The sequence below is a fragment of the Aethalodelphis obliquidens genome, unplaced genomic scaffold (assembly GCF_003676395.1).
Source record: "Aethalodelphis obliquidens isolate GAN/ISIS:26980383/991018 unplaced genomic scaffold, ASM367639v1 scaffold37, whole genome shotgun sequence".
In the NCBI taxonomy this organism is placed as follows: domain Eukaryota; kingdom Metazoa; phylum Chordata; class Mammalia; order Artiodactyla; family Delphinidae; genus Aethalodelphis; species Aethalodelphis obliquidens.
Window position 1 is genome coordinate 872001 of NW_020837981.1, and position 24027 is coordinate 896027.

The window sequence follows — 24027 nt, forward strand, 5'->3', positions numbered from 1 at the left end:
TAAAATATACAGAAAGTGTAAAAAAATGTGATGAATAACTATATTCCTCTATCTAGATTGATCCCCACCCCCCCACCAAATCGTCATAATTACACACAGTCCCCTTCCTCTTCCCCTTTTTCTCTTCTCTTCATATGTGTGTGTGTGTGTGTGTGTGTGTGTGTGTGTGTATTATATAACATTTTTCCTGTCGTATTTGAAAGTTGTTGAGATAGCATGCATTTCTTAAGAAAAAAGACAGTCTCATACCTAACTGTGGTTATATGATTGTAATACTTAAGAAAATTAGTAATTCTTTGATATAATCCTATGTCCAGGCCATATTCAGTTTTCCTCAGCTGTCTCCAAAATGTCTTTTAGTGCTGTTTTTCTCCCCAAACTATAATCATTTACTTGTTATGTCTCTTTAATCTTGAGCAGTCCCCTCATCTTTTTAAAATTCCCCATGGCACTAGTTTTTTGGTTTTTTTTTTTTGCTTTTAAGAGCCCAGGATATCTGTCTTGTAGAATGTTTCACATTCAGAATTTATCTGATTGTTTCCTGATGATGTAAGTTGTTACTCCACTATATTAAAGTAGTATGGTGTCATAGAACACTGGAAGTAAGTCTCTACGTTTGATTAGGCTGAGGTTTAAACATATTTTGGCAAGAATGCCTCAAAGTCATATTGTGTATGTTGCATCACATCGGAAGGTATGTAATATCTGGTTGTTCCATTCAAAATTGTTTGACCACCTATTGAAGGTTGTGACCACTGGATCTCCCCAAAATAAAAGTATGTTTTTCCTTTTATAATTTAATTAGTAAGCTTCTGGGTGTGACTCTGGCAGCACGTGAATATTCTGTTCCCCATTATTGTTTTACCTCATAATTTTAGCATCCATTGTTGATCTTTGCCTGCATCAGTTATTACACTGACAGTTACAGAATGGTGAGTTTTCTAATTGCGATTTCTTCTACATTTAATAACTGGAATTTTGTAAAAAGGAGTTTTCTTTCTCCCCATCCCAACCCCGAACTTCTATCACTATAGACTCAATAATTTTTACTTATTAAATGTATTTATAATAGATTTGGCCAGAGTAAACCATTTCAAGCCATTTCTTGTGTCCTTTTGATATAGACCCATCATCTTTGAGCTTTTCTTTTGCTTTCTGCACGAAAGATGACCCGGACTTATCTTGTGCTTTCAATCATGGACCCATCCAAGGATCCTTGGTTCTTTTTGTGGGGATTAGTACTTAGAAACCCAGAACTAAGTGCTGGGTGTGTTCATTGCTTCTAGGCTCTTTCACTGGACAGAGCTATGAAATACATTGAAAAATAAACTGAGTTCATACTGATAGTTTCATTTCAAATCTAACATTTCAAAATTTGGTACTTAGCTTTCTTTATTGTACAGCACACATTACTTTTTAAATTATAACACCAATATTATTATGAACAGTAAATACACTAAGTGAAGTTAAAATTTCTTTCCAGTTCTTTTTGTCGTTAGATTATTTCACTAATGATGAAGTCATAGTAATGTGTTCAAAAGTTTTGAAGTAATGTTTATCTTGTGTATGTTAATTCAGTATTCAAGTTCATATGTACTTATTTATGTTCATTTTTTTAAACTTAGTTTTAAACTTAATATTGGATATATTTCTTTCCTACTAACACAACTTAGGAGGCAGCAGTGTACATGTACTTGACCCGATTACGAAGGAATCTCTCCGGCCTAAAGTAAATCAGGTCATGCAACCAAGTAGGCAGAAGACCTATTTACTGTTGATGGATAGTGTCAGAGGAAAATTAAGAAAATCGTTATTAATTTATGAAACCAAAAGAGCTATGAGATTGAACTCATTTAAAAGATGTAATATAAGTAAAGCCTGCCTTAAAACAATAGTCCTGATTTAATCCCCAAAGAGGCTTCAGTAAATGTTTTAATTTCCTTTTAAACCTCCTATTGAAAGATTTGCCCAAAACCCTCTTTAAGTGGAATTGTGTCCGAATTTTTTCACTTAGATACTACTACTATTTAGGTGGATCAGTAAGATTCAAAAATGAGACTTTGATCCAGAGTGTTACAGTACTTTAGTAAAAAGTAATAAAAAATGCTTTAGATCCCATGGAAGTTATGTATCCTTATGAAAATATCTAGGTAAAGAATTTAGAAGCCTCCTTCAGGAAGAGAGCAGCAAGAAGTTAAGCAGTATAAAATCCCTAGCTCTTAAAATAAATAGGTCATCCATTTGTCTTCAAGACAGCTAAAAGACTACTTAAGAGTTGTTTAAAAGGAGAGAACCATTGAGAAACAGAAATAGTGGAAATTTAACCTTATTGAGTTTTGATGAGTATAAAGGAATACAGGAAATAAATGGGATCAAAGTTTTAAGCATTTATAGATTAACAGAGTGGAAAGAATAGATTTGTTTCATATGTGAGAAATCAGGATTCATGGTTTCGATGTAAAAAAGGATAAGCTCAGTTCTCCAAGGAGTTTTATGTAGGTTATCCCCCAAATCTCCAGAGAAAAAGGAAAGGCAGGGGTCACTAGGTAGGTGGGCATAGGAAATGTACTCAGCAGTTGTTCCATTTCTCCATTATAATAGAAATACCTTCCTGTAGCTGATAGGTCAGTGGGAGTATCTGGGTCTTCTGCATTCTGATTAAAGGCACTAATGACCTCATTTCTGAGTGGTAGAGAGGTGGCCCACGTCTTGTAGTGGCAAATTTTCCTCCTTACCTATCAGGCTTTCTTAGCTCATGTTTTGGATTGAATAAAGCTGTTGTGGAGGGTAGCCCTGTACATTGGAGGATATTTAACAACATCGCTGGCCTCTACCCACCAGATGCTAGTCCTGTTTTCCCCTGCTCTGTGCGCCTCCATTTCAACCAAAAATGTCTTGGACATTACTAAATGTCCTATGGGGGTCAAAATGGGCTCCCCTCTCATTGGGGGTATGTGTGTGTATGTATGATTTGAGAGTAAGTTGTAGACTTAATGCTGATTACTCCCAAATACCTTAGTCTTTACTTTCTGAAAACAAGAGTACTCTACTCTATAGCTATAGTATACCCATCAAAACCAGGAAGCTAATAATAACATTGGTATAATAATTCAGTCTAATCCACAGATCCCATTCAGTTTTACCAATTGTCTCATTAGTGGCCTTTATAGCAGAACAAATCACACATTACTCCCCCCTCCCCCACGTCTCCCAGAGAAAGAACCCATGATCCAATCCAGAATCACATGTTGTATTTAGTTGTCACAAGTCTCCACCCTCCTTCTGTCTGGAACATCTGTGTCTTTCCTAGTTTTTCCATGGCTTTGACATCTTTGAAGAGTTAAAATCAGTTATTTGTTGAATGTCCCTCAGTTTGTGCTTGTCTGATGTTTTCTCCCGATTAGATTTAGGTTTTGTGTATTTGGTGGAAATACCTCAGAAGAGGTGCTCTGTTCTTACTGCATCATACCAGGTGGTGCCCAATGTCACTTTGTACCATTGCTATTGATGTTAACTATCCCTTGAGGCCTGTCAGGTTCCTCAACTCCTCATCAAACTTTTACCCACTAGTTTTAGCATTGATTTTTGCCTGAATCAATCTTTACTATGATGGTTGTTGAATTTTTTTTTCTAATTACATCCTGCCTTCTCTAGTTGTTAGTAGTTGGCCTTCTACTGGTAAGGTAGATTTTTTTCCTCTCCTTCATGTATATAAAAGAATATATTTATATATTCATTATGTAGTATATACATTATATATTCATTTATTTATAAATTTCTTTATATCAGTATGAACATGGATTTCTGTTTTATTCAGTCATTTGTTACTGTTATTTATTTAAATGATAGTACTGTTATTATTTCGATACTCAGATTTTCTTAGACTTGGCCTGTTCGTGGTTTTTCAAACTGGCTTTTAACATGGCCCACCACTTTGCATTTCCTTACTAATGACACACAAAGATGTTCAAGGCTCATGATGCACATTCCCAGTTGTGGAATTAACCATTCCTCCAAGGACCCCTGTTTTCTTTTAGTGGAGAATGATCTTTAAAATTTGGTCGCAAAGTATGGTCATTTCTTCTGGGGTGTCATTGCTTCTAGGCCTTCTTTGAGTTAACAGAGCAAGGAAACACGTGAATATATGCATTTTCTTCCTCTCTCCTTCGCCACCCCCCGCCACCACACAGACACATACTTATTTCATATCTATGTATATTTAGAACCATGAGTTCACACTGATACCTCCAATTCTAGTTCAACACCACATGTTTTATTCTAGCCTTCCCACTTTGCACATTTTACTTCTCTTTGCCGACAGTGAGGAATCTGCTTCCCAGTATCCTCAATACATTTACGTATTTGCTCAGTCCTCTTGTATATAGCCAATTTCCTGACCACACAGGCCATCTCCTCAGCTTTAGTGCCACCAGCCAAGAGGTCCCTCTTCCCTCTCTCTATCTTCCCATGTTAGAAAACATTAACTTGGGAATTCCCTGGTGGTCCAGTGGTTAGGACTCTGCACTTCCATGGCTGGGGTCCCAGGTTCGATCCCTGGTCAGGGAACTAAGATCTCACAAGCTGTGTGGTGCAGCCAAAAAAAACAAAAAACTAACTTTTTAAGCTTGCTGCCTGTGAGAATTTTCCCCAACACCTCACCAGGTATATAAAGAATTCTGTTCGTAACAGAATTGAGGGCTGGCTGGGTAAACACATGTGGCAGAAAGAAGATGAGGAGGTAAAGTAAACTTCTGGTAAGAACATATTTGAAATGATTACTCAGAAAAGTTGTCACTTACAAGGGAGAAAAGTAAATATAGAGTTTGAGGCATTAGCTTGAAACATACCTGGTTTTAAGTACCTGAGCCTGAGTACCTGTTGTTTCTGTATGTGGTTTTATCATTTGATAATTTTTTAAAAAATATTTATTTATTTATTTATTTATGTTTGGCTGTGTCGGGTCTTCGTTGCTGCACGCGGGCTTTCTCTAGTTGTGGCTAGCGGGGGCTACTCTTTTTTTTTTTTTGTGGTACGTGGGCCTCTCACTGTTGTGGCCTCTCCCGTTGCGGAGCACAGGCTCCAGACACACAGGCTCAGCGGCCATGGCTCACGGGCCCGGCTGCTCCACGGCATGTGGGATCTTCCTGGACTGGGGCACGAACCCGTGTCCCGTGCATCGGCAGGCAGACTCTCAACCACTACGCCACCAGGGAAGCCCGGGGGCTACTCTTCGTTGTGGTGCGCAGGTTTCTCATTGTGGTGGCTTCACTTGTTGCAGAGCACAGGCTCTAGGCACACAGGCTTTAGTAGTTGTGGTGCGCGGGCACAGTAGTTGTGGCTCGTGGGCTCTACAGCGTAGGCTCAGTAGTTGTGGTGCACAGGCTTTGTTGCTCCGCAGCATGTGGGATCTTCCTGGACCAGGGCTCGAACCCGTGTCCCCTGCATTGGCAGGCGGATTCTTAACCACTGCGCCACCAGGGAAGTCCTGATCATTTGATAATTTTAATGTTTTTTTTTTTCTTTCAGTGCCATCTTATTTCTGATCACTGGCTACAGTTTCCCTGAATCCCATTATTTGTAGTTGCCATATATTGGGTTGGCTAAAATGTACGTTCAGTTTTTTTCCATAATATGGCTCTAGTAGTGCTTAGTTGTCACTAACTTCATTTGAAACAATTTTGTTAGATTGTATGTGACTGTCATATCAGCGTGCATTTAAAAAAAAACAGCAGGGGCTTCCCTGGTGGCACAGTGGTTGAGAGTCCGCCTGCCCGGACACGGGTTCATGCCCCAGTCTGGGAGGATCCCACATGCCGCGGAGTGGCTCGGCTCGTGAGCCATGGCTGCTGAGCCTGCGCGTCCGGAGCCTGTGCTCCGCAACGGGAGAGGCCACAGTAGTGAGAGGCCCGCGTACCGCAAAAAAAAAAAAAAAAAAATCAAAATTGGTGAATTTTTGTGTAGCCATTTTAATATTGAAGATGGAAGAAAAAAGCAACATTTTCGGCATATTATGCTTTATTATTTCAAGAAAGGTAAAAACGCAACTGAAGCGCACAAAAAGATTTGTGCAGTGTATGGAGAAGGTGCTGTGACTGATCGAAGGTGTCAAACGTGGTTTGCAAAGTTTTGTGCTGGAGATTTCTCGCTGGACGATGCTCCACAGTTGGGTAGACCAGTTGAAGTTGATCGTGATCAAATTGAGACAGTAATTGAGAACAATCAACGTTATACCACGTGGGAGATAGCCGACATAATCAAAATATCCAAATCAAGTGCTGAAAATAATTTTCACTAGCTTGGTTATGTAATTGCTTTGATGTTTGGGTTCCACATAAGTTAAGCAAAAAAAGCCTTCTTGACCATATTTCCACATGTGATTCTCTACTTATTGTAATGAAAATGTTCCGTTTGTAAAACAAACTGATGGGTGATGAAAAGTGAATACTGTACAATAATGTGGAATGGAAGAGATTGTGGGGCAAGCGAATCACCACCAACCACACCAAAGGCTGGTCTTCATCCAAAGAAGGTGATGTTGTGTATACAGTGGGATTGGAAGGGAGTCCTCTATTATGAGCTCCTTCTGGAAAACCAAACGATTAATTCCAACAAGTACTGCTCCCAGTTAGACCAACTGAAAGCAGCACTGCACGAAAAGCATCCGGAATTAGTCAACAGAAAACGCATAATCTTCCATCACAAGACCGCATGTTTCTTTGATGACCAGGCAAAAACTGTTACAGCTTGGCTGGGAAGTTCTGATTCATCCGCCATATTCACCAGACATTGCACCTTCGGATTTCCTTTTTTTTTGGTCTTTACAAAATTCTCTTAATGGAAAAAATTTTCAATTCCTTGGAAGACTGTAAAAGGCACCTGGAACAGTTCTTTGCTCAGAAAGATGAAAAGTTTTGGGAAGATGGAATTATGAAATTGCCTGAAGAATGGCAGAAGGTAGTGGAACAAAACAGTGAATACGTTGTTCAATAAAGTTGTTGGGGAAAATGAAAAATGTGTCTTTTATTTTTACTTAAAAACTGAAGGAGCTTTTTGGCCAACCCCGTATGTGCTGATAAGTTTAGATCATTTTTTCTGCCTGCCCTGCTTTTTGTTTGATTTCTAGCTTTCCATTCAGCTGCTGCCAGTTTGCTCTCTTCCTAAGGGATTATCTGTATAATCATCCCAACTAACCTTCTGTGCTTGGAGGGTTATATTTTACCTTGGGCTTTGGCCATCTTATTTTGCCGGTTAAGACTATTTGCTGGGTCATTGATGAAACTAACCATAATGTCAATCTCAGTTTCAGTTCTCAAATATTTATAGCTTCACTTTCATCATTTCCCTGTGGTTTAATGCTGGGCCCATGTGGTACTGTCTTTTGTTTGACTCTCAAAAGAACATTCTGGACTTTTTTTTCCTCTTCCCTCCTGTCATTCAATATGACATAGGATAGTGGGTTTATGGGCAGTTGAATTAAAACTTGATAATCAGTATAAATCATGGTTATATATTTAGCTGTATTCAAAAGTTAAAATTGTATAAAGCTGCAGTTTTAAAGTTCAGTATAGTTTTTATAGTTTTGTAAACTCATTTTTTTTTGTTTTATAAAATGAGTTTATATATATAGGTTGTCAACTTAAAAACAGAATCTTACAATTGAAGAGATTTTAAAGGACAGGTAGTTGCACCTCTCACCCAAGAACAGATGTTCCTTTATAGTATCCTTCTCCAGCAATTAGAACTCACTCTGATGAAGCAGCTTATTTTTCTGTCAAATTGTTTTACCCATGGTTACCTTTGTTCTGTGTCTGGGGATTCATTGACCATCCTGGGATCCAGTCATCGAGATAGCAGTATGAGATTCACTATAGTCTCATGGACTAGAAACCTGAGACATAGATAAACGTGAAGCCGAAAAAAAGAGAGACTGTAAGCCATTGGTCTGCTGATGAGGGATGCTGGCCAAAGTGTAAAAGTAAAAAGCAGGTTGGTGAGTCAAAGAGTTGTTGAAGCTGAGCGTGTTCTGGCTGAGCCTGGGTATGGAAGAGGGTCAGTTTTAGCTGACTTTTCGTTGTCATTGTTTTTACATAATACCTGCATTTCACAGTACTAGGTACTGGGGATATAAAAAGGAGAAAAATAAGTAAGTGTCTTAGAAAGTGAGGTAGAATGTTTTTTCCCTACGGAAACTTTTAAGTAGTCTTAGTATTTCATACTCATTATGTTTGTTCCAAAGCAGGAGTATCTGTCTTCCTTTTATATAGGTAGTATTTAACTTAAACATTGAACCAGGTACTTAAGTCATTGATCTGTATTCTATAAAGATGTAGGAAAGTGTAAGTTATTTTCTTTATGAGATCTAATTCGGGTGGTTTTCTTTCCTGTAATATTTTATTCTGGAAGGATTTTAATAAGGAATAAAAGCACCATTAATCTTTTTATTTTCTGTAGTTCAGGTTCTTTTAAAGTTTGAAAGTTCAAAATATTTCACTATAACTTATTTCCCAGAAAGTGAAGTTTGAAATGAGAAAATGTAGCCATGGGTTAATCAAGAACATGGGAACTCGAACAAACATTTGACAGAGGGAGAGAGAGAGAGAATGTGTGTGTGTGTGTTAGGTTGTTTATAGTTTGGAATTTGGTTTTCTAGTTTGTAGTACATTTTATTTAGAGTTCATTGGGATTCTGACATCCAGAAAACTCTTTGCTGAACTTTCTTTTGATAGTCTTACGACTTTATGCTAATGATGACCATAAATTAACATTAGATGTAAAATATTGGGAGTTTTTGGGGGATGGTGACCATATATTTTTTCACCTTTAAATTCTTAGTGTCTGAGATACAGAAGGTGTTCATAAATGTTTATTTCTAGGATTTTTGAAAGTATCTTTCAGCAAATAATCTTCATATAGTACTAAATGTTTGGCTTTTTTATGTTTGAAAATTGGTAAACATCAAATTTGGGAAAATTTTACCCAATATTCTTCAAATAGTTTTTGGCTCTCTGTCCCCTTCTGGGGACTCTTATTATACTTGTCTTGCTTGTATCAGCCTAAAATCAACACGTATAACCTGTAGTCTGACAGAATAAGGCTTATTGACTTATTGCAATAAAGGATACTGCACAGCAGAGAAACCAAGGGGCATCTTACCAAAGAAAAGTTTTTGTAGGATTTTGGGGGAACTGGGGAGTTTGGGTAAAATTTAAATGAAACAGTGTTTGAGAGGTTCAGGGCAAAGTACTATCTGTGAAGGGAGTTAATTTTTACTTTCTCATACAGTTATTGGGCTGGGTGAACTTGTCCCAGTGTGTGCTGACATTCTTTCCATCTTTTTAATTTTTTCAGTCTTGGTTTCATTTGGAGATAGTTTAGATAGTTTCTGTTGCCCATTTTCAGGTTCTTCTACAGCGTCTAAGCAGCTATTAATCCCATCTCTGAAAGTTCAGTTTGGGTCTATTTTATATCTTTCTTGTCTACTTAACGTACTCAGTTGTTTTCCCTACTTTCTTACATATGTGGAATATAGTTACAGTTATTTTCAGTGTCTTTGTCTCCTAATTCTGTCATCTGCCTTGTTTCTGGGTCTGTTCTTACAGTGAACAGAGACAAATTTGGTAGAACCAGATTGAAAATAAATGAGGAAACTGTGTTAAGAAAAAGTAAGGAATAGATGAGTTGAATCCAAAATTCAAGCCTTTTTGTCTTGATGGATTTCCTGGGGATCTACCACAAATACAACTTTGAGCTTCTTAGAAGCCAGGGCAAAGAAGATTATCAGTGGCCCGTTTGCTTTTTAGGAGGGGAGATTAAAAACAGAAAACTCTTACTACCGTTGCACCAGGTATGGGTTATGTTTTCATCTTTTTCTGTGCCTCAGCTAAGAAGTATTGCTATTTCATTTATTATTGATGGGCTATTTAATTAACATTTGATTAAAGAACATAAAAGAAGAATATCTTTATCCCTTCCCATTTTGTAGGATTGCCTGTATTAAACTTGAATTCATCTTTTTATTACTCTTTGATTTCTTAATTTAACTGTTGTCTGAATTTGATTTAGTTGTTTCATGGAAATTAAAATAGTAACTGATAGAATGATGATTTATACTTTATCTATTTTAAAAGTTTTCTGAGAGAATTTTTAAAGATTTTTAATATTTTTTATCTGGGAATAATTAAAAAATAGTTTGTACTTGGAAATAATTTCAAAATTACGGAAGAGTTACAAAAATAAAATAGTACAACAAACATTCCTTATGAATATTATCTTAATATTCGCTTTTTCATTTGTTCTTTCTCTTTGTGTGTATATTCATACATATGTATTTTTTCTGAATATTTAAGGGTAAGTTCATATATATATTTTATATATATAATTAGCCCTTTACCCTAAATACAGTGTGTACTTCCTAATCAATTACATATCCACATCACAGTAATCATCTTTAGTAAATTTAACATTGTTCCAGTATTTTTACCTAATCTGTTGTGTCAGTTTTGTCAGTTGACACAGTAACGTCCTTTGTAGCATTTTCTCGTCTCTGCTACAGGATCCAGTCTAGGGTGAGGTATTTCATTTAGCTGTCATTCATTTAGCTGTTTAGCTGTGTCTTTAGTCTCTTTTAACCAGGAACATTTCTGTAGTCTTTCTTTGTCTTTTATGACATTGACATCCCCTGATCCCCCTTTAAAAAAAAAAGCTTCTCACTTTGGTTTAATCGAAGTTTCTTCATGATTGTATTCAGGTTATTCATTCTAGGCTGGGATACTGTGTAAGTGATGATGTATTTTTTTCAGCGTGCCACCTCTGGAGAATGTTAATTATGATCACCCAGTTAAGGGGTTGTCTATTCCTCTGCTGTATAATTATTTTCTTCCCCATGCAACTAAAAAGCAGTCTTTGAAGAGACTATTCAAATACCTTGTTCTTCATACTCTTAGATTTAATATACATGATGATGCTTTCCTGATTCAGTGTTTGCTGTGCCGCTTGCAAAACATTCAGTCGATTTTCCCCATTTATTTATTTATTTTATTTGTTTGGTTGTTTTATTTTTCTTTTATCAGTATGGACTCATGAATCCCTGCCTCTTTAATGGTTCAAAATTCATTATTTATTTTGGAGGTACAGTTGTCCTGATTTGGCTAGTCTGGCTCTTCTGTCGCTGTGACATACCCCCATCATTCTATGGGCATTTTCTTACTTATTGACATAACACAGTTTTCCAGATTCATATTGTACCTGCTCTGCTCCAGCCCTGGAATTAAGCCCATTCTCTGAGAAGTCTCCATTCCCTTTAGTGGGGAATGGTACTAGAGACCAAGATCTGGGCAGTAGATGTGGTCATCACTTCTTGGCCCTTTTAGTAATAGATGGAGATAGGAAACATTCATGTATATGCATATAGATTCCTGCATATGCACGTACCTGTTCTAGAAATCATGAGTTCACACTAACTTCAATATTAGTCCATCCCTACAGGGTTCTTTCTTGCCTTCTGTCTTAACCCTGACTCCCAGCAATATCAACACTTTTACTCAAATCTATAATACATCTAAAATAGTTTGAGAATTGCTTTGTCCATTCCACTACAATAAATAACTCTACTACTGTGTTTAGGATTTATTTGTAATCCTGCACTTGCCCTACCCTACACTGCCACTGACCCAAGGTATAAAGTCAAATACTGTGTTCATAAGTAATTTAGATGAGTTCTGTCTGCCTGTCTTTTCTTCCTATCTTCCCTTCATTGTATTTGCTATTCATTTGAATTATGAGTAGGTTTATGTGTTCTGGTTTGCTTTCACTTTTAGGTTTTTTTCCCCTTTCATTCTATTTAATTTATTTGGTTGAATATGTACAACATTAGCATGCTTCCAAAAGTCAGCACTATACAAAAAGGTAAGTTCAATGAACGGTCACTTCATTGAGTGATGTTCTGGCCCATCACTCACCCTGGTAGGGACTTCTCTGCTTTATCCTTTCTGTATTTCTTTTTATAAAGATAAGCACAAATTTTCTTATCTTCCCCCTTATATAAAAGGTAGCATCTGTATGTGCACTTTTCTTTCTATTTAAATTTTTATTTAGTAATAACTCTTGGAAATTGTACCCTGTGAGTTCATAGATCTTCCTCAGAATATATATGTTTACACTTTTTTTAAAAAAAGTTGGCTTTAGATTGTATTTTTCCTTGGTTTTTTCCTTCTTCTCTTAAATGTTCTTTATATCCTTCAAATTGTTTCTTTTAAGGTTATACGTGTGTAGGTTATATATATACAAATCCAGTGTTGGCAAAATCTTATATATTCAGCACACCCCTATCATTATTTAGTCCTAATTTCAGTTGTAGCATTTGCCTCAACTACTGTGAAAGAAATCTCAAGTTAGTTTTTAATAGGTAGCTTATTTTTCTGTGGCGTATCAGACCTTGGCTGTTTATCTCTGGACTATTTTCAAGTTGCTGTATTGTCAGAGACCCCTTCCTCTGTGGGTGGTGTCCTGCCATCTCTAGAGTATTGAAGAGTACAAATAGTAAGAACGGGAAGGCGAGGCAAAGAACCATCCCTAGAACGCCAGGACCCAGAAGGTGTACCCTACTTTTTTGTTCATTCATTGACTAGAACCTGGTCATGTGCCCACACAAGTAGCAAGAGATGTTGGAAAATCGGGGCAAGCATACGTCCAGCTAAATAAGAGGAAAACGAAGGGGAGAATGAACATTCTCTATCTACCCATAGGTGTCTCAAGGTATTTTCAGCTTCTCTTTTCGTGTTTCTAAATTTGATAAATCATCTCCCTAATACGACTGGTCCATTCTATATTTAGTGATATTTTTAGTTGTAAAACTGATGCTTATTTCAGCCGATTTTTCATCATGGCTCATTCTAGTATCTTTTTATTTAACAATTTTTGAATTGTAGGCTTAGTTGTATTAGTTTTCACAAAGGGCCAAGTATTGGATTTTATGCTTTGTTACCTGGACTTTTTTAGAGCTTATGTTCAGGTTATGCTATTTCAAGGTGATATTCTGATGTGGCAATGCTCGCTTTTATAAAGTTTTATAATATTGATATAAATACTTTTGAAGTTAAAACAACTGAGTAGTAGGTGTATTGTTCTTCTTGTGGATAGGAATTGACAGTTTCTTCATAAAAATAGCAGCTGTATCTTTGAAAGGTTTATCTGTAGCACTTAATTGAATCAGGCAGAAAAGAAAGATTTTCAGCTCTACTTCTCCCGTATACCTTTGGATTATATTCTTTGCATAGTGCTCTATCTTAACATATTCTAAATGTCTAGTTCTTAGCAGTACAGACATTCTTGGTTTTAGTTTAGGGATAGCTGCAGTTTTTCCTCAAATAATTTAATGCCCTGAATATGTAACAAATTATGAAAATTTACTTTAAGGTTTTTTTGGTCATAGTTTAAGACAATTTGGGATTATATGATCATGCTTAAAAGAAAGTTCTAAAGAGCTAAAAGGTACCCTAATCTTTGTAAAACTTTCTTCCTCAAATTCCCTCTGCTTCTACTGCCCATCTTTAGGGGAAAAAAAAAAAAAACTTAACAATTTTTTTAAAAAGCCAAATCCAGATTAATTTTCCCTTTTTGAATTGCCACTAAAGTACTGCACGTGTGCACAAACGCACGCACAGTGGTGCGTTGTGGCACTTTGCTTTTTCAGAACTCTTCTAGTTTTAGAACGTGCTGATTGAATTACTGGTGGGAGTGCAATTCAGTTATGACATCCTTGTGTGCGTAAGGCTGGATGAATTCTAATAGGCTTACTATATTTGTTCTCCTTTAGTACACAGTATACACAGTACTCTTTAAAACTCAGAAATACGTTTGGTACTGCTAAAAAATTCATATGGCTTAAGAGCGGTTATTCCAATTTTTTTCCCTTTTGAGAGCCAGCTCAATAAAGGATAACATAATACTGTAATTTCTTCTTAGCTTTTCATGAAGGAACTCTTCTTACCTCTGCTTTATAATTGTGATTTAATAAGCCAATCTGTTAACCACAGCCTTGGCATTAATGTAAAAACCAGTTTTTATCCATTGTTTTTGTAGATGCTGGATTCTCTCTCATGGATAAATGCTCTGTGGGTCTGTCACTGGCATATTTTTTCCTTAGCTGTAATACAGTGTTACATTTGAGGTTCTTGTTTGTCATGCCCCTGGAGAACTGAAAGAAGAAAATAGTATGTTTAAGATTACTAGGACTGAAATGTGCTACAATGATTGCAAATCTTTAGAATGTTAGAGTAGTCTTAAGAGCTTTCTGCTTTTTTTGTTCTAAGTATTCTTCCCATTACATTTCAGAGGAAACAGAATCCACAAATCTTTTAACACAGAAAAGTTAAGGAATCTGGTTAATATGTGCATCTGCTTTTTAAACCAGAAAAAAATTAACAAGAATTACAGATAAGCCTGGTGGTGTAATCAGAATGACCCAGTTAAAACTTAGCTAGGTTGCTAAATGATAGGAGTGATTTTCATTTTCCATGAAAAGTTGATTGCTATCTGGTATATTTGCAGATACTGTACACAGTCACTTTCACTGAGTGACATTATGATGTGACATAGTAGTGTTGTATTGTTTCCATATACAATTCACTTAGGTGCATGTGGAACTGTTATACCATTTGGAATGATGTGAAGAGCTCAGAGTCGGTCAGTGTTGTCATAACTTAACCTCTGCCACCCCCCCACCCCATGTGTATGTATTAGCCACATCCAGATGTTATTTTTTATTTTAATTTTTAGATAGTAGGGTGTATCTTCATCTCCTGCTGCCGATGGTAAGCTCTATATTAACCTTGTAAAACTTTGAAATAATTAATAGTCGAGGAACAGTTCTCATTGGATTCACTTTCTTTTAGATTAATCATTAGCATTAAAATGGCAAAACCTTGTCAAAACTTTTAAAATAATAGTATTTACTAAGCTGCCTAGTTCAACAGAGTAAACAAAATGTTCATTGAATGTGTCTTTTGAATATAACTTATGCAGTTATTCTGTATACTTTTAAGCTTCAAAGCCTTTTCAAAGTTTTTTTTTATTGTGGTAGAAAACACAACATGAAGTCTACCCTCTTAGGAACATTTTAAGTGTACAGTATTGTTAACTGTAAGCACAGTATTGTGCCACAGATTTCTAGAATTTTTTCATCTTGCATGATCGGAACTCTATACCCATTGAATAGTAACTTCTTACTTCAGTCTCCCTCCAGCCCCTGGCAACCACCGTTTCTGTTTTTATGAGTTTGACTAGATATCTCATAAGTGGAATCATACAGTTTTAAAGTCTTTCTGTGACTGGCTTATTTCATTTAGGGTAACATCCTGAAGGTTCATGTTGTAGCATATGATAGGATTTCCTTTTTCCTCTTTTATGGCTGAATAATATTCTGTTGTATGGATATGTAACATTTTCTCTGTTCATCTGTTGATGGATAGTTAGGTTGTTTCTACCTCTTGGCTGTTGTGAAAAATACTGCATTGAACATGGGAGTGCAAATATTTTTATGAGCTCCTGCTCTTAATTCTTTTGAATAAATACCTGAAAGTGGGATTGCAGGATCATGTGGTAGTTCTACTTTTAATTCTCTGAGGAACCTTCATGCTGTTTTCCATAATGGCTTCATTATTTAAATTCACACCAACACTGCATGAGGGTTCCAATTTCTCTGCATCCTTGCCAACACTTGTTATTTTCTGTTCTTTTGCTAGCCATCCTAATGGGTGCGAGGTAATATTTCATTGTGATTTTGATTTGCATCTCTCTTATGATTAGTGATGTTGATCATCTTTTTGTATACCTATTGGCCATTTCTTCTTTGGGGAAATTTCTGTTCAAGTCCTTTGCCCATTTTTTAGTCAGGGTTTTTTGTTCTGTTTGTTTTTGCTGTTGACTTATAGGAGTTCCTTATATATTTTGGATAATATTTTGGATAATAATCCCTTATCAGATATATGGTTTGCAAATATTTTCTTCCATTCCGTAGGTTGCATTTTTCTCTCTTGATTGTTTTCTTTGCTGTGCAGAAGCTTTTTATGATGTAGTCCTACCTGTCTATGCTTGCTTTTGTTGCTTGTGCTTCTTGGCAAGAAGTCATTGCCAAGACCAGTGTTACGTATTTTTTTCTCCCATGTTTTCTTCTAGGAGTTTGTAGCTCAGGTCTTATGTTTAAGTCTTTAATACATTTTAGTTGATTTTTGTGTATGGTATAAGATACGGGTCCAGTTTCATTCTTTTGCATGTGGATATCCAGTTTTCCGAGCACCATTTATTGAAGAGACTGTCTCCATTGGTGAAGATCATTTGACTATATATGGATTTATTCATAGGCGTTCTATTCTGTACTGTTGGTCTATATATTTGTCTTTATGTCAGTACCCTACTGTTTTGATTACTGTAGCTTTGTAATGTTTTGAAATCAGCAAGTGTGGGGCCTTTGGTTTTTTTGTTCTTTCTCAAGATTGTTTTGGCTATTCAGGGTCCTTTGGGATTCCATATGAAGTTTAGGTTCATTCTGTCTATTTCTGTAAAAATTATTACTGGGATTTTGACAGGAACTGCATTGAATTTGTAGATCACTTTGGGTAGTATGACCATTTTAAGAGTATTAAGTCATCTAATCCATGAACAAAGGATGTCTTTCCATTTCTTTGTGCCTTTATTTTCAACATTTTGTAGTTGTCAGTGTACAAATCTTTTGCCTCCTTGGTTAAGTTTATTCTTAAGTATTTTATTCTTTTTGATGTTACTGTGAATGGAATTTTCTTCATTTCCTCTTTCGATTGTTTTTTGTTAGTGTATAGAAATGCAGATGAGTTTTGTATCATACAGCTTTATTGAATACATTTATTTGTTCTCACAGGGTTTTTTTTTTGATGGAATCTTTATGGTTTTCTATATACAAGATTATATATGTGAATAGAGAAAATTTTACTTCTTTCTTTCTGATTTGGATGCCTTTTATTTCTTTTTCTTGCCTAATTACTTCTGCTAGTATGTAGAATCAGTGAGCATCGGCATCCCTGCCTTGTTCCTGATCTTAGAGGAAAAGCTTTCAGTTTTTCATTGTTGAGTATGATGTTTTAAAATATGACCTCTATGTTGTGGCAATTTCCTTCTGTTCCTGTTGTTGAGTGATTTTTTCATGAAAGAGAGTTGAATTTTGTTAAATACTTTTTCTGCACCAATTGAGATGATTATGTGATTTTTGTCCTTCATTCTGTTAAGGTGGTGTATCACATTGGTTGGTTTTCATATGTTGAACCATCCTTACATCCCAGGGATACATCCTACATGGTTATGGTGTATGATGCTTTTAATGTGCTGTTGAATTTAGTTTTCTAGTGTTTTGTTGAGGATTTTTGCTTCTGTATTTATCAGGCATATCATTCAATTACTTTTGAGATGAATTAGAACAGTATATCCCAGTCTACTTTTTGTAATAATAGTATTTGTTAACAGAGTGTGTTCATGTCAGTTATCCCTTTTATTGCAGTCCTCTGTTACGTGGGTAGACCATATACTCCAATTCTTTTTATGAAGATGCTGAACTCAGAATTGCACATCATCACATAATTATTATAACTTGAATTATCAGCAATAAAACTTGTATAGCACATATTGTTTCAGGCACTCTAATATGTGTTTTACATATATTCATTTAATCCTTACAACAACCCTTTACAGTCGGTACTGTTATTAACCCCATTTTACAGATGAGAAAGATGTTTAGTAACAGGCAGTAGTAGAGCTTACTATTTATCTGGACCATCTGGTTCCTGTGTCTCCTTTATAACTGTTAGGTATATATTGCCACTCACTATTAACTGGAAGGGGGTCTGTTTAATTTATATATAATTTTTGGTATTAATCTTTCTAAAATTTTTATTGGAGTATAGTTGATTTACAGTGTTAGTTTCAGATGTACAGCAAAGTGAATCAGTTATTCATATACATATATCCACTCTTTTTCAGATTCTTTTCCCATATAGGCCATTACAGAGTACTGAGTAGAGCTCCCTGTGCTATCTAGTAGATCCTTATTAGTTATCTGTTTTATATATAGTAGTGTGTATATGTCAGTCCCAATCTCCAGGGTCTGTTTAATTTAGAACGTTGACCTGACTGTGCTATATTGTTATCTGTGGAACCAGATAATCTTTTTGTTATCCAAAAGATGGTTTGTTACCTGAAATCAGTGCTTTTTAAAAATAAGTAAAGTGCTTAAGCCTTGAGGCACCTATTCCTTTCAAAAGTCTGTTATCTTCCTGAGCTTATGGCTGTGCTTTGGGGATTAGAGGTTGCTTAAATGAGGGATCTAACAGTTAGCAGGCATGTAGATTATATAGATAATGTTTGAGAGGAAAATAGTAAGGAATAGAGCTAGGTTTAAAAATTTATGTTCAGTCTGCTCTGTATGGTTGTGCCTTAGGGGGCCTGATCAAGTCATTGCATGAGTGCATAAATTGCTTTAGATTACTAATGCTGCATTACTTTATGCTAACCTGATATATAAGAATAATACGTTCATATACACAATACAAATGAGACTGCTTTATGTAAGTTTCACAGTAGATTCCTTTTAGCATTAAGATTTTCTGACAAATTTAATATGTGAGTCAGTTTAAACTTTATCTTTTGAAAAACCAGTTCTTTTGGAGCTTACACTGTTGTCTTTGTCACAGCATGGTTATTTTGAAGATAATATTTGTATAAAAAGATAGCTTTGTATGATGCTTAAATTCCAATTATGTTACTTCACTGCAGCTAATAAGGGAAGATGGTTAATTTTTTAATGCAGATTTTTGGCCAGTCTTGAAGTATGTTTCTCTTGTACTCTTTTTTTTAATGTAGTACTGAAAGTATGAAGATCATTAATTACAGTATTAAAAACAAAAAATTTCTAATGAGATTATTTATTTGAAGTTTAAAGGACATAATTTAATATCACTTTTGTAAAGGATGGAGAAAATGTCAGTCTGTTTAATTAGTCCCCTTTTGAAAGTGAGGATTTGTTCCTTTTATACAGATTTAATCCTATGGATTTGATCATGCAGGCTCACAGTTATTTATCCTCAATTCTGAAATTAAACGTGTTAAAACTGAAAGTTTTTTTTCATTAAGCTTATAGTATATTGATTTGGCAGCAAACTAATCTGAACTGGGGTGGGGCAATTTACATCTTTATCCCACCCGGTGTGAATTTTTATACATTTGCATGTATTTTAGTATATAGTACTGCTTTAGATTCCAGTGTGTTATGTAATATGTTATACATACCATAGTTACCTTTATAAAACCTGAAAACTTGAATAACGGCACTCATCTGGCCTCACCAGTTTCACTTAAATGAATAAGGACTTTTATCGCTTGTCATAACCTGCCTTATTTTCCGTGTTAGAAGAACGTGGGGCATGAATCAGCAGTTACGAGGAATAAAGAACAGGTTGAATTTAACTATATTGATTAGTTAATATAATTATAAGTTAATATAAGCCTGGCAAGAGGTTTAATTGCTTTTCTTGGTTGGTAATGACTGTCCGGAACACTGATTGTTGATTTTGTGTCAGAATAGCACTGTGACTCCATGTCTGCCATCGGCATGGGAGCGTGGTGGGAGTATAAGCCAGATATTGTTTATCCTGCTCTGTCTAGGATATATATTTATGTATTTAAATTACTCTATATGATTTTTAGTTTTAGTTTTAAAATGAGGTAATTTTATAAGGATGCAAAGTAAGATGGAAACAGTTGATCTTTTTCTCATTTCTCTAGTCTCCTACAAAAGCTGTATATAATGCCAGGCATTGGAATCATCCAGATTCAGAAGAACTACCTGGGCCACCAGCAGTAAAACCTCAGAGTGTCACAGTAAGTGAACTGTACTTTTTAATTTCATGTTTGTGTAATGAATTTTAAATTAAACAGTTGCTATCTTCATTCATAATTTGAAAGTCTCTCTCTGGCTTTTCTGTTTAACAGTTTATTTTCAACTTCCTCACTAAAATTTAGTGGCTTTAGTTTAACTCATTGGAAAAGTAAGGATTGTGGACAGGATAACAGAAATTCTGGTGTTGCTCGGTTATAAATGAAAGCCTTAAAAAATATTGGACTACTTTTTCACTCCTGACATTTTATGGAATTATAGTATTTAGTGTTTAAGGGTAAATTATTTGAAGTTTTTATTAACTGTTAAGAGCTATATTATAAATTACATATTTCAAGTTTGTATTAATGATTAAAAGCTATATTATAAATTATATCCTACATTGATCTTAAAGTGTCTTTGAGTGATTAATTTGTTTTTCAGAGCAGAACTTTTTCCTGCATTCCAGTAATACCTTTCAATTCAAAACACATTTGAAAAAGATTCTTATCAAATTACTTTTTTCAGAATAACTGGTAGGACCATGCATTAATACTTACAGATTAATGGTGACACCTCAGTCATCTGGAGCTATCAAGGAATGGGTTCTTTATAGACAACAACAAAAAATAGGGATAGAGATCATTCTAAAATGTAATGTACAGTTCCATGTCTTCTTGACATATTAAACTTCTTTCACTAGTATTAAACCATTATTGTGTATATTAGTAATTATATACCATGCTCTTATTATGGCTTTTTCCCCCTACCCCAAACTATGGACTCTTGTACTTAAAAAATTCTTTTGTCCATCTATTGTAGTTTTCCTGTCTGTCCTGAGCTGCTTATCAATGCTATTTATGTATGTAATGGTGGTTCTTTATTCCTTGTAATGGTCCTGGAGATGATAACAAATTGTATGAAATGTAAAGTTAAAAAGACCAGAATAACTTCCTGAGTGGTTCTTTTTTGAATAAAACACATATGAGTCTTATCTTGTAGTGCATGGAATTTTAAAGTATCCCTTGTGACCTTTCAGAGGCCTCCTCCTACCTTTGAGGGGGAGAATAGGGGTTTTATTACTCTTAAGCTAAATTTGCCAAGTAGATGAGATGTTACTATTTTTATATATTTATTTAGAACAACTAATTTAATACCTTTATTAATAGGTGAGGCTGTCTTCAAAGGAGCAAAATCAAAAAGATGATGGAGTTTTTAAGGCTCCTGCACCACCACCCAAAGTGATAAAAACTGTGACAATACCTACTCAGCCCTACCAAGATATAGTTACTGCACTGAAATGCAGAAAAGAAGACAAAGAAGTAAGCAGCCATATACAGTTTTACTGCACGTGGATAGAATTTCGTATGTAATTTAGCCTTTTAATATCTTGAACACATATCAGTATACTGATACTCAGTTCTGAACCACAAACTTATCTTGTCCTACTACTACCCATGTTTTTAAAACATTTCTTTTGGTTGCCATCTAATAAACTATTTTATACACTTTTAAATAAAGCATAGCAAGTGCTTTAAATATTTAAATATGCTACTTCATAGTTACAAAAGAGGTGGACATATTTTTTTCTTGGCAGTTGTATACTGTTGTTCAGCACGTGAAGCACTTCAATGATGTGGTGGAATTTGGTGAAAATCAAGAGTTCACTGATGACATTGAGTACTTGTTAAGTGGCTTAAAGAGCACTCAGCCTCTAAACACACGTTGCCTTAGGTAAGATCTTATTTTTATATTTGAAAATCGTGTGCATGCTTTCTCATTAAAATTTTCTAGCTCATTAGAGCCAAACATTTGTGATTTTTCTTATCATAGGTGTAGGTTATAGCCAGTGATGTTAAAATGTGATTGATTTCTTTTAAGGGACTTGATTCTACATGCACAAAGGAAAGTTGGATGATACAGCATTTTAGCACAGCATAGGCTTCAGTTTCCAGATGCTTAAAAGAGTGTTATGCCAAAGAATCTTTTAAGTGCTTTTAGCCCCAGATTTTACACATGCAAGTGATAGATTTGATTTAATTTAAGCATGTTTTGATTTGGATCATCTTTTACATACTGTAATGGATTGAATATTTTGGCTTGATTGAGTTATCCAGTCATTTGGAATATGTCCAATTAGATATTTATAATCTTTATGGATCAGAAGCATTTTGAAAGGTAGCTGAGATTTTTTGCTTTTCATTTAATGGTAGTAGTAATGTAAGGAAAACACTGAAGATGATCATGGGTTATTCATATTTTTTATATAGCATACCTAATCACATCAGTAAATTTTTAATAACTTGTTTTGCCCGTGTTTTTAATATTGTGATCTGCATGGGCAATGCTTTGACACACATACACCCCCACCCCTGAGCACCCTTTTGCTTATTTTGGTATTACGCAAATAAAAAAACTTCAGCCCCCTTAACCTAGTCTATTTTCTTCTAGTGTTATTAGCTTGGCTACTAAATGTGCCATGCCCAGTTTTCGAATGCACCTGAGAGCACATGGAATGGTAGCAATGGTCTTTAAAACCTTGGATGATTCCCAGCATCATCAGGTATTTAAGTTTCTGGGATTGAGAAGCATTATTTTAGAATTCTAGTTTATTTGGCTACTGAGAAATACCTTCAGGAGTTCCCTGGTGGTCCAGTGCTTAGGACGCTGAGCTTCCAATGCCAGGGGCCTGGGTTCGATCCCTGGTCAGGGAACTAAGATCCCACAAGCTGTGTGGCATGACCAAAATAGGAAAAAAAACCAACCTTCATTGGATATTCACCTGTAAATATTTCTCATTATGGGTTGAGTTAGTTTTATGTGCTAAATATTTAGAGCTTAATGCCAGAATTCTTGCTTAATAAATCATTTAAGATTATCTTCTCATGACATTTTTCCTCCTTAACTTGTCAGTATATCCTATTAACCGTAATATAACATACCATACCATACCATACTGGATACTGTAGCTAACATACCATGCCATACTGGATATTTAATTCTGTAAGTACTGATTTCCTCAAATCAGAAAGTACTGGAAAAAAAATCTTTTACTAGTTTTTGATAATAATAGCATGAAAAAAAAGTTTTGATACTAATTTTTTTTTAGCATTCTGTCTGGATGTTGAATCCCACTGTGAAATGGAATCATATCCTCATTTTCATTATGACTTTGACACTTAAAAATAAAGCGTATTTACATATAAAAATCGGGTTTAACATTTTCAAAGTTAGAAAAAAATCATTATTAATCATCAATAGTGATATTTTGAGATGGCTTTATTATATTTTTGTTCAGGGAAATTATGTTCCAAGTGCAGATTAGGTGACGTAATCTAATATTGAGTCTTCTGAAACTGAAATCAGTATACTTAACCCCGAGTGAGGATAACTCCATTACCAAGTTGTAGCAGGTACAAAACAATGAGGGAGAAGAGAACTAAGAATTAATTTGCTTTCTTATGCAGTTATGAGAGGACCAAGGCATTAATATGTGTTCTTAGGGGCAGTGGATCTCCTAAGTCCTGTACTGTGACATCCTTATTTCCAAATATATTTTGCTGTGTAAGCATTTAATTAGTCACCTAGTCTGAATTTTGGGGATTCAAAGTTTAAATCTTTAGATAGTTAATTGTGTTTCTGTGCATTGAAATAAGTGTAAGATCAACTATACTTCAATAAAAATAAATACATATGTAGGAGGGAAAAAAAGTAATATCTCAAATGTTGGAATATTCAAACATAGACCTCTTTGTTATATTAATGCTTACCTATATCACCTTCAGTACTTGTAGATTTTATTATAAGCAGAGTGTGCTAACTACCAGATCTGAATGATTTTGAGAGCACATTATATTAATGATTTTAAAAAAATTACTTGGTTCAACCAGACCTGATAGGTTTATTTTAAAGAAATGAGTCTAAATATGTTTATTTGAGCATCCTAGTTTTATGTATTGACACAAACCCAGCTGTGTTTATTTTTACAAGAAAAAAATAAGTTTCTGATACAGATTTTAAAACACATTTACATTATTGATTTTGTTTTTGTTTTTTTTATTTTTTGGATGTGTTGGGTCTTCGTTGCTGCGCTTGGGCTTTCTGTAATTGCGGCGAGCGGGGGCTTCTCTTCT

At 35.2% G+C, this 24027-nt stretch overlaps 1 protein-coding gene and 1 non-coding gene across 5 annotated transcripts in view; both read left to right on the forward strand.

Annotated features, from left to right (window-relative positions):
- The window catches only part of WAPL (WAPL cohesin release factor), a 77090-nt gene that overhangs the window by 32956 nt on the left and 20107 nt on the right, over positions 1-24027 (forward strand). For all 4 annotated transcript variants that reach the window (XM_027129685.1, XM_027129686.1, XM_027129683.1 and 1 more), the window contains exons 5-8: positions 19804-19899; positions 21064-21216; positions 21492-21628; positions 22346-22457. In XM_027129685.1, coding sequence (XP_026985486.1) covers positions 19804-19899; positions 21064-21216; positions 21492-21628; positions 22346-22457 — 498 coding nt within the window. The remainder of the gene's footprint in view (positions 1-19803; positions 19900-21063; positions 21217-21491; positions 21629-22345; positions 22458-24027) is intronic.
- On the forward strand, positions 4494-4566 carry TRNAG-UCC (transfer RNA glycine (anticodon UCC)). The gene has a single exon. It is a non-coding gene; the product is annotated as a tRNA-Gly (tRNA).